This window comes from Molothrus ater, chromosome 1, assembly GCF_012460135.2.
Source record: "Molothrus ater isolate BHLD 08-10-18 breed brown headed cowbird chromosome 1, BPBGC_Mater_1.1, whole genome shotgun sequence".
Lineage (NCBI taxonomy): Eukaryota > Metazoa > Chordata > Aves > Passeriformes > Icteridae > Molothrus > Molothrus ater.
Window position 1 is genome coordinate 55,267,678 of NC_050478.2, and position 16,807 is coordinate 55,284,484.

At 37.0% G+C, this 16,807-nt stretch overlaps 1 protein-coding gene across 1 annotated transcript in view; it reads left to right on the forward strand.

The window, feature by feature from the left end:
* The window catches only part of GOLGA4 (golgin A4), a 77,482-nt gene that overhangs the window by 50,621 nt on the left and 10,054 nt on the right, over positions 1-16,807 (forward strand). The window contains 5 exon segments of the mRNA XM_036379128.2: positions 148-4,226; positions 4,939-5,060; positions 6,188-6,318; positions 10,412-10,518; positions 10,521-10,527. Of these exon segments, the coding sequence (XP_036235021.2) occupies positions 148-4,226; positions 4,939-5,060; positions 6,188-6,318; positions 10,412-10,518; positions 10,521-10,527 (4,446 nt within the window).

A 16,807-nucleotide genomic window follows, 5' to 3' on the forward strand; every position in this document is an offset into this window, starting at 1 on the left:
ATTAAAGGCTTATTGAGGAAGTTGACATTCACTAAAAATAATGGAATAAGTAACCTGTAGTTATGTGAACCTGGTAAGATTTTTTAAAAATTTATCAAATTTTTACCTTTTGAATATTCATATTCTTTTAAAACTGTATTCTAACAGAGGATTCTTGAACTGGAAAGCTCTCTTGCAAAGTACTTGCAAGATGACAGAAAGCAATCAGAGGAATTAAATACTCTCATAGAGTCTGAAAAAACCCAGCACAGTAAGGAAATCAACGATATGGTTGAAAAACACAATAAAGAACTAGAGAATGTGAAACAGCAGCAAGAAAAGCTTTGGACAGAAAAACTTGAAATTTTAAAGCAACAACAAATAACTGAAATAGAAAAAATAAGAGAGAAACAACAACAAGAGATACAAACCATTTTGAAAGAGAAAGAAACAATTTTCTGTGCACACATAGAAGAGATGAATGAAAAAACATTAGAAAAACTTGATGTGAAACAAACAGAATTAGAAGCACTGTCTTCTGAGCTCTCAGAAGCACTAAAAATACGTCATGATTTAGAGCAAGAGCTCTCCGAATTAAATAGTAAAGTGTGTGAAGCTAAGCAAGAATTGAAAGGAAAGTTGGAGGAAGAGAGGAAATGGCACAATGAAGTGATTGAAACAATGTTAAAAGAGCATGAAATGTCTATTCAAGGTGTTGAGAAGGTACTCAAAGAGGAACTCAACAAGCTCAAACAATCACTGGAGGAGAAGGACAGACATTTGGAGGAGCTAAAAGCACATGAACGGAAAATGAAGGAATCTGCAGAAAGATCTGAAGCTGAACTTGTCCAAGTGTCTGCAAAGCTAGAGGAGCAAAGAAGTGAAAATATACAGAAAGTAACCACTCTAACAGGGCAGTATGAATGTCAACTGAAGGACCTACAAAGAAAGGCTGATGAGATGAAGAGAAGTCTGACTGAGAAGGAAAATGAAATGGAGCACATGAAGAAGTTACAGAACAAGCAAGTGGAAGAGCTTAAACAGAAACTGTTAGCTGCAGAGGAGAGAATTAGTGCTTTACAGGGAGAGTATGAAAGTAAACTGAAATGTCAGGAGAAGAAAGTGGAAAAAATGAAACAGAAATCAAAAGATATGCAGGAAACTTTCAAAAATAAACTTGCTGAGCAGGAAGCTAAACTAAAAAAGGAGCTTGAAAACAAGCAGTTGGAATTCAGTCAGAAAGAGAGTGAATTCAATACTAAAATTTTGGAAATGGCACATGCCAGCTCATCTGGAATCAATGATGCAGTGTCAAAACTGGAATCTAATCAGAAAGAGCAACTAGACAGTCTTGCTGAAGACCACATAAGGAAATTAGAAGAAGTAACCCAAAGTTGGGAAAAGAAATTTAATCAGCAGATTGAAGAGCTCAAGGAACAACATGCTATGGAACTGCAAGTGAAAGAGCAGGAAGTTGGAGACCTGAAACAGAAGCTTTTCACATTCAGTGCTGAAAAGGAGGACTCCAGAACAGAAATAATCCAACTGAAGGAAGAACGAGTGAAAAATGAGGAATGCCTGAAGGAGTTGCAAGAACAGCTAAGGCAGTCAGTGGCTAAGGTGGGTGCTTTGTCAGATAAGGAAAGTGACTTGAAAACACAGTTGAAAAAAATGGAAAGTGATCTTAACCAGTCCCTGAAACAGCAGACAGGACTTCAGGAACAACTCAGTGAACAGAAAGCCATTGAAGAGAAGGACAAAGCCACAATTACGGAGCTGGCTGATACAGTGAGAACCCTTGAAGAAAAACTCCAAACTGTGCAGTCTTCTCAGTATAAAGATCATGAAAATTATGGCAAAAAAATAGAGTCAATTCGGCTAAAAGAAACTGAGTTTAAAAGGTTGTCAGGAGAACTTACAGCCCAGTTAGATGCTTGGAAGAATGCTGAAGCTTCGTTGCAAACTAAAGGCCATGAATTAATTGAAAGATGTAGTGAAAAAATTGGCATAATAACATGTAAAATTGCAGACTGTGAGCGCCAAACTTCAAAGATTAAAGAAGCAATAATAATCAAAACAAGTAAGATTACTGAACTAGAAGCTCAGCTTAGGGAAATAACAGAGCATCATTCTGCTGCTACTACTTCTTTGCAAGAGTCAATTCAAGAACTGCAGAAGAAAGACAATTTAATTATGTCTATGAGAGCTGACATTGCAGGACTTGTAACAGAAAATAAACAATTGCAAAAAGAGGGAGGACATCAGCAGCAAGCAGCATCAGAGAAAGAAACTTGCATAACACAGCTGAGGAAAGAGTTATCTGAAAATATCAATGCTGTCACATCAATGAGGGAAGAGCTCCAGGAAAAACAATCTGAAGTGTCTGCTCTCAACAAAACAGTTACTGACCTTAATGTTAGACTTGAAAGCACAGTAAGTTTAACAGAGAAGGAAGCAGCCATATCTCTGTTAAGCAAACAACATCAAGAGGATCGGTTGCAGTTGTTAAATCAAGTGGAAGAGTTATCATCCAGAGTTGAGATGCTGAGTCAAGAAAAAGCATCAGCTCTTGATCAGATAGATCTTTGCACGGCCCAGTTGTCAGAGTGGAAGATGAAAGCACAAACCAAGTTTACCCAAAATCATGATACTATCAAAGATTTGCAGAGCAAACTTGAATTAAGCAATACTGAAGCCAGTAAGAAAGATGAAGAGCTAAATAAACTGAAGGAACAGCTGGCTAAACAAAGCAGGAATCTTGATAGTTTAAAAAGCGAATTGGAACAAAAGCAAAACAGGAGGGAAAAGGAAGAAAGTGAGTTAACCTCAAAGTTAAAACAACAAGCAGCAAAAATTGCTGAACTAGAAAAAGACATTGCTCAGAGAACCTTAGAAAATGATTCCTTGGTGGAGGAACTTAAAAAGTGTAATGAACAAAAAAACACAGAGAAAAAAGAAATAGCTTGCCAACTCCATCAGGCAGAGAAGGTGGCTTTTGAAAAGGAGAATAGATTTAAGAAGGCTGAAGAAAAAGTGCTTAATCTTGAGAAGCAAATAGATTCACTGAAAGCTGATTTTGAAGCAAAGGAGAAGGAATTTGATCAAATGAAGTCAGTGATACTTAAAAGGAAAGAGGAAGAACTGAAAGAATTAGAAGAGAGACTGAATGCAGAGAACAGCACTAAGCTGGCTGATCTGAAAAAGAAGGCAGAGCAAAAAATAGGTTCTATTAGAAAGCAGTTACTGTCTCAGATGGAAGAAAAGGAACGGCAATTTAAGCAAGATAGGGAAGATCAGTTAAGAAAGTTGGAGCAGAAAGTACAGGAGAGAGAAGCCAAAATCGAGTCCTTAGAAGAAAAACTTAAATTAACAAGAGATTCCACAGAATTAGAGAAGGAGATGCTGGAAAAAGTAGAGAGTGTAAAAGCTGCTGTAGAACAAGAAAAAAATAACTTACTTGAGCGTGTCCAACAGACATACAAAGAGAAAATGCAAGTGTTACAGAAGGACTTAACCGAAAAAGATGCATTATTACAGAAGTATGAGAAAGAACAACGGGAGAGTAATGACTGTCATCTAGAACTGCAAAACAAACAGAAAGAACTCATTAAAAAACTAGAATGTGTTGAGAAGAGCCATCAGGAAGAGCAGGTTAGGACCAAAAGTCTGAGGAAAGAACTTGAGGAGCAAACCAAAAAATATTCATTGTTAGTGGATGAGCATGCTTGTTGTGGCAGTGTTTTAGCAAGCAGTAGGGAAGAATTGAAAGTTAAGGAACAAAAATATCTTGATATGGAGAATATAATTGGAGACTTACAGAAAAAAATGCAGGAAAAGGAGGCAGTCAGTGAGTCTTTAGAACAGAAGATAAAAGAATTAGAAAATAATATAGTGAAGAAAAATGAAGTGCTTAAGATTGAGGTGGAAGATATTACTTTAAGATATGAAGAAAAGGTAAAATGTCTACAGCAGCAGTTGAGTGAAAAAAATGACCGTCTGAAAGCTTTTGAGGAAAATGCTGAAGAAAAGTCCAGATCTGTTTTGGAGCTGCAGAAGTTACTAGTGGATATGCAGAACCAGCAGAAGGACTTACAGACTAAACTGGAAGAGACTGAAGGGGAGAAACAGAAGCTATGCAAAGAGGTGAATAATCTTCAAAAAGACATACGTACTCTGCGAAAGGAACATCAGCAAGAGCTTGACATAGTAAAGAAGGAGTCATTAGAGGAAATGGAGCAAAAAATCAGGTAAATTCTTTGTTCCTGTCTGTGTTGCCACTTCTATATTTTATCTCTTGCCACTAAAACCTCAAGAATACTTTTAATACTTTTTGAAAGCTCAGTTTACAACAAAGAAATAATGACTGATGTTTTTCTTTAATTGTTCTAAATAGACTTAGAGAAACAGAAAGAAAAGAGGTTTGACATTTGGCAGAGTAATACTGTTTCTGATCTGTTTCAGTGACGGTGATTTTCAGCATTGCTGAAGCATATAATATAATTCTGTTTTTCTCAAACAGGAAATAAAGTTTATTAAAACTTAGTACTGAGAGTGTTCATTTTCAGTTGATATCAATAGTTGTTCATACATACTGCACAAAATGTGGTGCACTGCTTAGAACTTTTAATAGTTTCTTAAGCAATTCTAAAAATTCCCTAAAAATTCTTTTTATGGCATAATCTTTTCTTCCAGTTCTTCAACTTCCTCAGCAAAAACTCCGTATCTTTGGAGGGATTCCGTTCTGGGTTGTTTTTAAATGAAACACCCACACCTACCAGGTGAATTAGATAGGAGAGGAAGATAAAGCCTCTGTGAATCTCACAGAATTCATATAATTCAAAACCATCCTCTTCTAAAATAGTTCTCAAGAAATTCCCAGATCTCTTGCCTTGCCTTGTATTTTCACACCCTCTTTAAATGTTATATTTCCTTGCTGTATGTTTTGACCTTTTTTAACAGATGTGAACAAGAAGACATTGAGTTAAAGCACAACTCCACCTTAAAGCAGTTAATAAGAGAATTCAATACTCAGCTGGCTCAAAAAGAGAGAGAATTAGAAACAGCAGTAAAAGAGACCATCAGTAAGTGCAATATTAATATAACTGTAATCAGTAAAGTAGTCAGAGAACTGAATCTTCAGTTATTTCTGTTTTGGGGGAGGGATTTTACCTGTGACTGATAAACACAACGTGTTCTATGAATGTCTAGAGAACTTAGGGAAATAACTTGTCTTGCTCAGGAAATAACTTATATATTAATTGTAGTACAATTAGGAAAATGCATATGTAGCTGTTCTGCAGGATGGATCTTTGATTTAGCACTCATTACATCTGCCATGGCATGATAGCCATAGGTACCTGTCTTTCTGTCATATGTATAAAAGAAAAGAAAATGAGAGTAAAATTTTGAAGATGAAAGTGCATTGGTAAGTTTCCATTGCAGTGCTACTTTGTCTCCAGTAGTAAAAACTTTAACATTCCAGTGTTGAATATATGGCACTTGGAGAGAAACTTACTCAACCTGTAGAGAAACTTAGATCCATCTGAGAATCAGAATTGTGTTTTCTTAGCTGGATCTTGCAGACTTCATTCACTAACCACTAACAGGTACCAACTGGGTATGATGTCTGATTGTAACACAATGTGATTATAGCTAGAGTACAACATATTTTGTCTTCTCAGTCTTTTGCCACCATAGTGTAACTTTGAGATTAGAAAAGTGAGAAAAAGTTGTGGTTTGATTCCAGTTACTAGAAGTACACCTACAGGTGAGGAGTTTCTGAAGATTGCAAAAGCTTCAGTTACATTTCTAGATAGAATAGGAGATAAAATTAGTTAATAAATATTGGTTGTCATCTTCTAGAAACTAGTTCCAGCACCAGATAGAAAAAATTGCTTCAGGTTACAAACTGCAGACCACAAATTTCGTACATGTTAGGATCAAGGGACATAATAGTAACTGATAGTGTGGAAAAATGAATTTTCCTGGCAAATTTTCCTTATAGTTACTTCAAAGCATTTTTTAAATGTAGCAAGTCCTACACTTACTTTTCCAGAGTAAGTGTGTCATCATAGTTTGTATTCCTGAGATTTTTGAATAAACCAAATTTCCATCAGCAGTTCTGGACTTGTTATCAGTTATGACATAATTTAAAAAAAGCAAAACCAAAATCATGCTTTTTTTAATACTGCCTAACTTTTTTTTGTAGGTAAAGCCCAGGAGGTAGAAAATGAATTGATAGAAAATCATCACATAGAGACAACACAGTTGCATAAAAAAATTGTTGAAAAAGATGATGATCTAAGAAGAACTGTGAAAAAATATGAAGAAATCCTTGAGGTACCTTTTTGAAAAGTGATGACTATATAAATTTCAAAATTATTCTTTTTCGGTTGCATATCTAGATAGAAAAATTGTGGTTCTTTCTAGTAAAGGTCTTACTGCTAGAATTACGCTTGATATGTCTGGTGACCCAGCTTGCAATTAAGAAAATATTTGTTTCTGTAGTTAATGGGCATGAAAGTACATCAGAAATTAAGCCTTAACTTTGATCATTCAATAAAAATTAGATGGCTAAGTCCTTACCTCTTTAAGCAGTTTGTGTGCCAGACTGGAATGAGAAAACGGAGTGACATTTAAACTTTTAGTAGAATTGTGGTGGTGGTGGTGCATTGTTTTTTATAAATACAGTATTTATGGAGCAGTCTCACTCTCTATCGCCTTCCTCTCGCCCTGCTGAGATTGGTGCCATAGCCCTTAAAGTAAGGTTCTGTTCCATGCAGGGTGCAGTGTGTTTGCATAGTTTTTATGCAAGTAAAGATTTCTTTTTTTTGCTTGTAATGAAGTTTTTCTGCATGATATTTGCAGATAGACATACTTATTCTCTAATAGCATTTCGACCAGGAGTTACCAGTCAATTTCAGTTTAAGTATACTTCACCAAGGATGCCTCTTGTTTTAGCCAAGTAAATTTTCCCAGTCCTGCCTGTACGTGTTGAAAACATTAAATGGTTTTCAGTGCTAGACTGTACATCATATTAGAATGCAGGCTTTAACTTTGTCAATCTTAGTCCTCTTTTCACAAATAGTGTAATAAAAGAGACTATTCCATGAATAGAGCCAGGAGTAATAGATGTAAGTGGATTGTTGTGATCAGTTACCATTTCAAAAATCTATGCACTTAACATTGCTGAGTGCTTCATACTAAAAATTTCAAACATCTAAGCAGGCTGGTATGTTTCACTCTGATTTTTTGATCTTCTAGCAGGATGAATAGCATTAGAGGGGTTTATATTTACAGTCCCCTTCTTTTATTTCCTAATTTAGAAAAATTGATTGATATTAAAAAAACAAGGTTGTTTTTGGGGGGTTGTGGGGGGTTTTTTGGTTGGTTTTTTTTTTCTTTTGTTTTTGTGGGTTTTTTTAGTTTTTTGGGAGTTTTGTGTGTGTGTGTTTTGTTTGTTTGTTTGTTGGTGGTTTCTGTTTTGTTTTGTAGGGTTTTTTTCATAACATAGGTCTAAATTCTGCATTTCTGGAGGATTTAAATTTTTCTTACCTCAGTGTGCAGTGTGTTGCCATTCAGGCCCAGATAGGTATGTGATTTCAAGTCATGCAGGTGTAATTCCTTTGTGTTTTCTGCTCCTTTCATCCTTAATGTCAGAAACAAGTATGATGTAGTCATTGTATGATCCTGAAGATTTAGGCTAATTTGACTTACATGCAATTGGAGGCCATGAACACTGTCTTTTTTTGCATCTCATTGATGATGGCAATGACAGTTACCTGAGACTGAAATAAACTGTAGTTAGATGTTTTAAATTACAGAATACATGAGTATTCTGTATATCTGTCTTTCATAGTTATATGTGGGAGTGTTTTATTTCTGTTATTTTAGGGAATTAAAAAAAAAAAGTTTTTTTTCCTGAAAGAAATATTGCAAGCATCTCAAAAATTGAGAAATATTTATGTTAAATTGGATGTATATCATGTTCATTGACATCTCTGATAGAAATAGGAACATATACATCACTAGATTTAGCCTAAAGTTACCAGTTATCACCTCACTTATACTTGACTTGGCTTATGGTGCGTTTGACAAATTTCATATGATGCAGAAAGTTTGTCTCAAATGGTAAGAAGATGAAGCAAAAATAAAGCCAATTGCAAGAATCAATCTTGCTCATATAACTTTGTTGCTCTGTTGCATTTTCAATATGGTTGATGCTAAAAATTGTCTAACTTGGTTTATTTATCCTCGAAGACAAGGAAGAATCATTCCATCTGTTAAACTTAATATGATTTGCTTGTGAAGTGCTCCACTTTCGCTTTATGTGTTGTTTTCTTTTATGAAAACTTTTATCATGTAAGATATCATGAAAGTCTCCCTAGTTAAAGGATTTTTAGATTGGCATAACCTCTAATTAGGGAGCTAAGTATTTTTTCTTGAAATAAACTATATCATTAGAGAAAAATTGAATGCTGTTTTCCAGCTAGTTTATTTTAAGCCTAACTATGAGCTAAAAATAAAATACCTAACTTCAGTTACGTATCTTTTCATTTTTTGTAATGCCTTCTATGAGAGTACAGGATAGGCTTTCTGATTAAGATTTAGGAAACTATAACTTTTTTGAAGTCTTAGTCTATAACTGTAATTAAATCCAAATATCATGTAGCTTATTTTCAGAGTATGCCAGATGCTATGTAGAACAATAAGTTCTTACTGTAAATGCAGATCAGTAGCATGTTGGAACCCCACTTGATTGCTAATAATTTTAAATTCAAAAATAATCTCTCTTCAGGGGTTTATCCAAATATTTGCTCACAGGTATGTCCCTTTTACAAAAGTGTCATTCATCATTTTGAGTTTAATTTCTTTTCAGCCTTTCAGCTATCTTTTTTAACTAAGAATGAAGTGCATTCAATTGTGATTTATTAAATTAAACAGTTGTGTACAAATTGTAAAATTTTAGATTCTTGGTGGACAAAAAAAGTAAAAAAAAAATGCAAAAGCCAAAACAACAACCATCACTATCCCTTAATATGCCAGGTATTGAGAATTTTTAAACTGGGGAGTATAACCTTCTATAAAAAAATTTTTAAAAAGTTTCTTAGAAATTATTAATTGTTGATGCACTTCTGAGGGCATAGAAGAATCATGGGAGTGAATAGAAGTTAACATTGTTTGGAGGTCATGATGTTTGAGCAAGGTTTTCCTTGAGCATGGATATTTTTTAAACTTTGAGGCTGTAAAAATTGCTCAGATACTGCATCATATTGCTCAGATACTGCATCGTACCCATTATTTGTGGGTAGATTTGCTTAATTTCTTTTTGGTGATGCATTCTGGACTGAGGAGCTGCAGGGGAAAGGTGTTTTATTCTTAACTCATGTGCAAGGAACATCTTAAAAATTGGTCTTAGAGGGAAGTATTTCTTTTATTAGTAATGGCATACCGTAAGTCTTTTAAGCCTAGATCAGCTTTCTAGTCCTACACTTATTTTTCCAGAGAATATTCTTTATCATTATAATTTATACTCCTGAGATTTTTGAATAGAACAAAATTTCCATCAGCAGTTCTGGACTTGTTATCAGTTAATTAATTGTACTAATTTGACTTGAAGTACTACTGTGTTAGTAAAGCCATCAACTGACTGACTGCCGTGTACGGTTAGCGTGAGTGAAACTAGAGTTTTAGTTTTGTTCAGCAATGGAGACATGCACTAGGAATTGGAGTGCTGTTTTATAAGGTCCCTAACATATTCTCTCACAAAAAGGCCAGAGGGGACACAAGTTTTAAAAATACTTGTTTTTACAAAGTGCCATATAGATGGATTAACTTCCTAGGATTTAGGTCATTGTATTTTTCTCCTATACAGGAAGAGGTCATTTCCTCCCTACCATTCTTGTTACTGCTTCTTTCCTCTACAGTGAATACTGCCTTCCAAACCCTTCAGAGTGGGAAATTGTTGGTCATTGTTTTGGAAAATGCGCTTAAAACTGCTTTCATAGCATCTTTGTGAGAGTGGCTGAGGAAAAGATTTAGGTCCTTGTCACTTTCATAATATAGAAATTAATTTTATGTTGTCATCTACTCCTTCCATGAAGGTAATGACCTTCATGCACTTTCTGGATTATACTTGAATGCTGTTTTAATGCCCAAGAGAAACAGATCTTTTTTGGAATTTAAAGAATGTAACTGTAATCCTAGCTATGTAATCTTTATTGTTGGAGGCCTACAAAATCTTGGTAAGCACCAGTTCTTTCTCTTGGTCATTTCTGTAGGAGTCTGGTGTAACTAGCCTTTACACAAATATCAAGCATATCCTTTCTGTGTATAGTATAACGTTTGTTGATTGTTTTATGTTCACCATAGTTAAAGTTTTGAATAGTTAAATGATTCATTATATAAGTAATTTTTTGCCTGTATTTTGAAGTCTCGTGAAGAAGAGATGACAGCAAAAGTTCATGAGTTGCAGGCACAGCTGGAAGACTTGCAGAAGGAATACAAACAAAGGATTGCGGAAGAGGAACATTGCAACACAGTGAAAAAGTGAGCTGGCACTGACATTTGTTTTTATATCTCTAAGTGTGAAATTCTTGGTCCATGGGAAATTCTGTAGTTTATTACTAATTGGACTTTATTTATGTATCTGGCCTTCACTTTCCCATACAAAAGGAATCTCTTTAGAAACTGCAATATTTGGTGCTACCTTTTTGGTTGGTATGTTGAAAAGTGCAGTTCTGTTGTTATTATTAAGGTTGAGTTTTTTTGTCCTCTACATGTGTTTATGTTGGTTTTACTGGAAGCCCTTTAGAAGGAAAGAAAATCCCATTAAGTCATTTTTAGAGTGATTTTTTAAAAATTCGCATTTCAGAGGTGTCTGAAGTAGTGCCTTGAATATATAAATTACTGGTATAGAGGCCTTCATTGAAAGAAGACTGCCTTCATTCTTTTGTCTTTCCGAGATTACATTTTAATTTGAAGAATTCTTTGGTGAAAATACTAATAGCTGTTATTATACTGAGGAGATAAAAAGTGTACAAGTTGTTGAGTGATTGATGAGAATTCATATTGACCTTACTTTTAATATTTTCATTTTTACAACAAGTAGCCCTGGGAGAGAGTAAATTTATATATTTGACATTAGAAACCGAAAGTACAAATTATCTCACTGACCTAGTGTTTGTTACTTCTGCCTTGCACTTGTGTACAAAACCCTTTATATTATTTTTCCATGGTATGAGTTGTTTTCATAATAGGAAAAGCAGAAATCTAAGACTGCCTTGTATTCTTAATTAAACCTTGTTCACCTACTGATAGTCTTACATAATCTTATTATCTAGAGGAAGATTCTTAAAGAGACTCCTAACTTCTAAAACATGATTATGAAAAGTCTGAAGAGTACTTATTCTTTAGGACTTCTTTGTTAACTGTTTCACTCCTAGTTTGTTATAGCAGTCTGCTATAAATATAGGCAGTCATTACATATTGTATTATACATTCATCTTCTGGATTACTGATGTGACAGTTATATCAAATTTATATACTGGTAAATGTATGTATTTCATGTATTCAGCTCAGAAGCAATGCACCCAACAAGGAGTAAATCCAGCAAAAATTCCAGGAGGCCTCCATGGATGAATGGGAGCTGCTGGACCTGCTGGGCAAACTCAGAATTAAAAAAAAAAAAAAGCTTTTAGGAAGTGGAAATGAAGACAGGTGGCCTGAGAGTAATACAGGGAAATTGTACGGGAAGCTAGGGACAAAGTAAGTTAGGGAAGCCAAAGCCCAGTTAGAATTGTTGTAGCCAGGGAAAGTAAGGCAAACAGGAAGAGCTTCTATATGTATGTTGTAAACAACAGAAAGACTAGGGATAATGTGGGCCCTCTTTGCAAGAAAATAGGAAACCTGGCTACCCCGGACAAAGAGTAGGCTGGGGTTCTCAACAACTTCTATGCATCTGTCTTCCATGGCAAGTACTCCAGCCACACCATCCAAGTCAAGAAAGGGAGCTGCAGGGACTGGGAGGATGAAGACCCTGAGTCCACTTGTCATGGTTTGACACTGGCCTAATGCGAGGCAGCCATTAAAGCTGCTCACTCACCCTCCCCTACCACAGCTGGGCAGAGAAGAAAAAAAAATTAGTGGAGTTTAGATGAGGACCAGGAGAAAACACTCTAAGGGCAAAACAGGCTCAACTTAGACTTACTAAGTGAATTTATTACTAACAAAATCAGAAGAAGATAATGAGAAGTAAAATAAGCTCTTAAAAACACCTTTTCTTCCCCCAGCCCCTCCCTCCTTCCCAGTGACACAAAGGGAGATGGGATGAGAGTTTTGGTCAGTTTGTCACCTGAAGTTTTGTTCTGCTGCTCAGGGAGAGGAGTCCATCTGTGCTCTCTGAGGGGTACCTTCCCATGGGAGACAGTTCTCTGTGAACTTCTCCAACCTGGTTTCAATCTTATGAGCAGCAGTTCTCCCAAAACTGCTGCAATGTGAGACCTTCCCAAGGCAGACACTCCTCCCAAAACTACTGCTGTGTAGGTCACTCTTCCACGGGGTGCCGTCCTCCAAGGACAGGCTCCTCCAGCCTGGATGCAGGGGCCAACTCTCTCCACCAGGTCTCCCACTGGATCACAGCCTCCTTCAGGGCATCTATCCACTCCAGTGTGAGCACCTCCCCCATGGGGTGCAGGTGGATCTCTACACCCCCTATGGACCCCCATGGGCTGCAGGGGCACAGCTGCTTCACCATGGTCTTTACCATGGCCTGCAGAGGAATCTCAGCTCTGGTGCTTGGAGCACCTCCTGCCCCTCCTTCTCCACTGACCTTGGTGTCTCCATGTTGTTTCCCTCACATGTCCTCACCTCCTCCTCTTCTCTGCTGGAATTAAAACTGCACCACCACTTTGTTCTGATTTTCTTCTTAAATATGTTATCACAGGGGCGTTACCATTATCTCTAATTGGCCCAGCCTTGGCATGTCCATCTTCAGAGCCATCAGAGATTGGCTCTGCTGGACATGGTGGAAACTTCTAGCAGCTTCTCACAGAAGGCACCTCTGTGGCCCCACCACAACAAAAAGCCAGGCCGAGCCAAACCAACACATCACTGTAGGATAGGATCAGGTTCAAGACCATCTAAGGAACCTGAATATGCACAAGTCCATGGAACCCAGTGAGGTTCGTGCGTGGGTTCTGAGGGAACTGGAGATGAAGTTGCTGAGCAACTGTCCATCATTTTTGAAAAATTGTGTCAGTTGGGTAAGTCCCTGATGACTGGAAAAAGAGAAATATAACCCCAATTTTTAAAAAGGGGAAGCTGGAATATCAGTGAAACTAAGGACCAGTCAGTCTCACCTCTGTGCTAGGCAAGATCACAGAACAGATTCTACTGGAAACTATGTAAAGGCACATAGGAAAAAAAGAAAAAAGAGGTGACTGGTAACAGCCAAAATGGCTTTACAAGGGGAGATCACAATTTTAGTGATCTTCTCTGATGGGGCTGCAGCATTGGTGGACAGGAGCAGAGCAACTGACATTGTCTACCTGGACTAAATGCAAAGCATTTTACTCTTCTGCATGACATCCTTGTCTCCAGATTGGAGAGACAGGGATTTGATGGATGGACCATCATCTGGATACAGAACTGACTGGATGGCCACACGCACAGAGTTTGGGTTAATGGCTCATTGTCCACATGGAGAAGAGTTACATGGAGAGGTTGCATCAGTGGTAGAGTAGCATAATCACCTCTTTTGACTGATGATGCTGTGTTTGATGCAGTCATGGGGTCAGTATTAGCTGGGGCTGATACTATTCAATATCTTTGTCAGTGACATAGACAGTGAAACCTGTCAGTGCTGAGTGCACCCTCAGCAAATTTGTTGAAAACACCAAGCTCTGTGGTGGTGCAGTCAACACAATGGAGGGAAAGGGTATTACCATCCTGAGCGATCTCAATAGGCTTGAGATGTGGGCTGAAGCAAACCTCATGAAGTCCCACAAAGCAAGGTGCAAAGTCCTACATCTGGGTCACTGCAACCCCAGACACACCGATGGGTTGGGCAGAGAAGTGATTGAGAGCAACCCTGGTAAGAAAAACCTGGGAGTTAGAGGTGATGAAAAACTCAACATGAGCCTGCTGTGTGTGCTCACAGCTGGGAAAGCCAATCAAGTCCTGGGCTGCATCACAAGGAGCGTGGCCAGGAAGTCCCCTTGGAGCACTGTGAACAATTTTAGTATCCCTAGCATAAGAAGGACATGGAACTGTTGGAGCAAGTCCAGAGGAGGACCATGAAGTTTGTAAGAGGACTGGAGCACCTTCCCTGTGAACACAGACTGAGAAAGCTGAGGCTGTTCAGCCTGGAGAAGAGGCAAACTTCCAGTATCTGAAGGAGGCCTACAGGGAAGCTGAAGAGGGACTTTTTATCAGGAACTGTAGTGAAAGGACAAGGAATAAAGGGTGCAACTTGAAAGAGGGGATATTTAGAGTAGATGTTAGGAAGGAATTTTTGAGGGTGGTGAGACTGAACAGGTTACGCAGGGATGTTGTGGATGCCCCAACCCTGACAGTGTTCAATGTCAGGTTTTATAAGGCCTTTAGCAACCTGGTGTACTGGGAGGTGTCCCTGCCCATGGCAAGGAGTATTGAGACTAGATGATCTTTAAGATCCATTCTAACCTGTTAGCATTCTATGATTCCTCAGTTGTTCCCAGAAATGTATCAGACAGATGGGCAATGACCTGTAAAGTATTTGAATATTGCCAATACTAAATGTCTAAAAGTGAATATGTTTACAATTAACAAAATGAACATTTAATTTTGCCTGTGTTTGCAATGTCGTCCACAGCTGTCTACTCCTTGGAGTTTCCATGGCAGACTTTGGAGAAACACAGAGGAGTTCTCTAGTGTATAATTGGGTACAAACCAGTTCAGAGAACTCCATCACTGATAAACAGTTTAGTTTTAAAGGATAAAGATGGTTTCATTTGTGGGGGAAGATGAGCAGGTTGTGTAGTAGCGCCGATACTTAGATACAGTTAAAGCATGCAGGTTCAAAGTAGTTGCAGAATGAGAATGCAGGTTTGTTGTTTGTTTTTTTCCCCGAGTGTATATATGTGATTTCTCTAGAATATAGGCATCAGACTTTTTTGAGTAATTTTGAGAATTCCAACTAAATTCAAATTTAGCAAATTGCTCACCAGATTTCTTTTGCATAGCTGATTCAACTAAATGTACGATTCACAATGGTGATTTCATCTCAAAACAATGGAATTATTCTAATAGATTGTGCTGTGGAATTTGCATATAATTCCTGGTATATCTTCTGATCCAAAAAGCTCAAATATTTAGAGTAATGTAAGTGGGCTTTCAGTTTCTATTTTATCAGTATTTCAGGATTTAATTCTTACTCTGACACGATCTGTTCTGGGGTTGACAAGTAGTTTTCTTTTGTCCTACTTAGAAATTGAGTTGTTTTTAATTTTTACTCCTGTCTCATTTTGTGTTTTGTCTGTGCTTGGTATGTTTGTAGGAAACTAATTTTGCTTTAACCTGGTTCAATAGTACATATTTGCAACAGCTACAATAGCGTATATAGGCAGCATTACAGAGCTATATGAGAAAATTAGACAGGGCCTGTGGAACTTATCAAATACCTGAACAAAACTGTATAAATCCACATCTGGATTTTACAGTGCATTCAAATTGATTATATTTGCCTTATATAAATTATATTTTGTATTTTTTTTTGTCTCACTTGATTTCTTTTTTATTTTGTTGCTTTGCAACATTTTGGAGTTTTTTTGGGTTTTTTTTACCCTTCAGCGCTAGTAGTTAAACAGTTTGAAGTCTTCCGTTGACTGGATGCAACTTTTTGTGGGCAACGTATTTTGTCTAAGATCAGGGACTCCCAAATCACAGAAGTTTTTCATAAAACTTTCTGTGCTGCTGCTTGTCAGCCTAGACTAAACATTACACATAACATATCCACTTTGACATGAAGTGTACCCTAGATATTGGAACAGTACTTGTCTGATTTTGATAAAAAATTGACAAATACTAACAACTATAAGTACTAATGTTTGGACGTAAAAATATCAGAAAATGTCTCTCCATATCAGAAAATAAATGTCTGATTGAGGTTTTCAGAAGCAAGAATTTAACTTAGAAGTTTGAGATCCTTAGAGGAACGATTTTGCCCTATTTTCTGTCTGTAGGAGACCCCACAGATTTTTATCTATCTGAGACAGGGAATAAATCTCCTTTTCCGCACAATTGCAAAGGTGCTTGGGAAGAAAAAATTAATATTGACCCTGAGATCAGCTGAGTTGGTTAAAGCATGATGCTAATTATGCCAGAGTCACAGGTTTAATCCCTGCATGGGCCATTCACTTTAAAAGTTGGACTCTGCTCCTTGTGGCTCCCTTCCAACTTAAAATATTCTGTGATTCTGTGAATACGTACCATTTCTGTTGTAAGGTTTAGCCTACCTTAAAAAAAAATTCACACATAAATTATTTGGTGTTGAAATGCTTATGCAGCCTTGAGTTACATCCATGACTACTGAAGCATTATTTTCCTTAGGAGTTGAAACACTGAAAGATAGAAATTTCAGCTTAGACTTTTTTCTGTACTTTATAAACATCTTTGCAAGATGTAGAGCTCATGAAGCTCTTAACTGAAGCTATTTTCAGGTATATGTTCACATTTCCGAATGTGACTTGAAGAATTAAGGAAAAACATAAAATATTCTGAATAGTATTAATTGTAGTTAGGGCATCCTGTGATGTATTTCATACTCATTCAATTATTATTCATCTCCAAT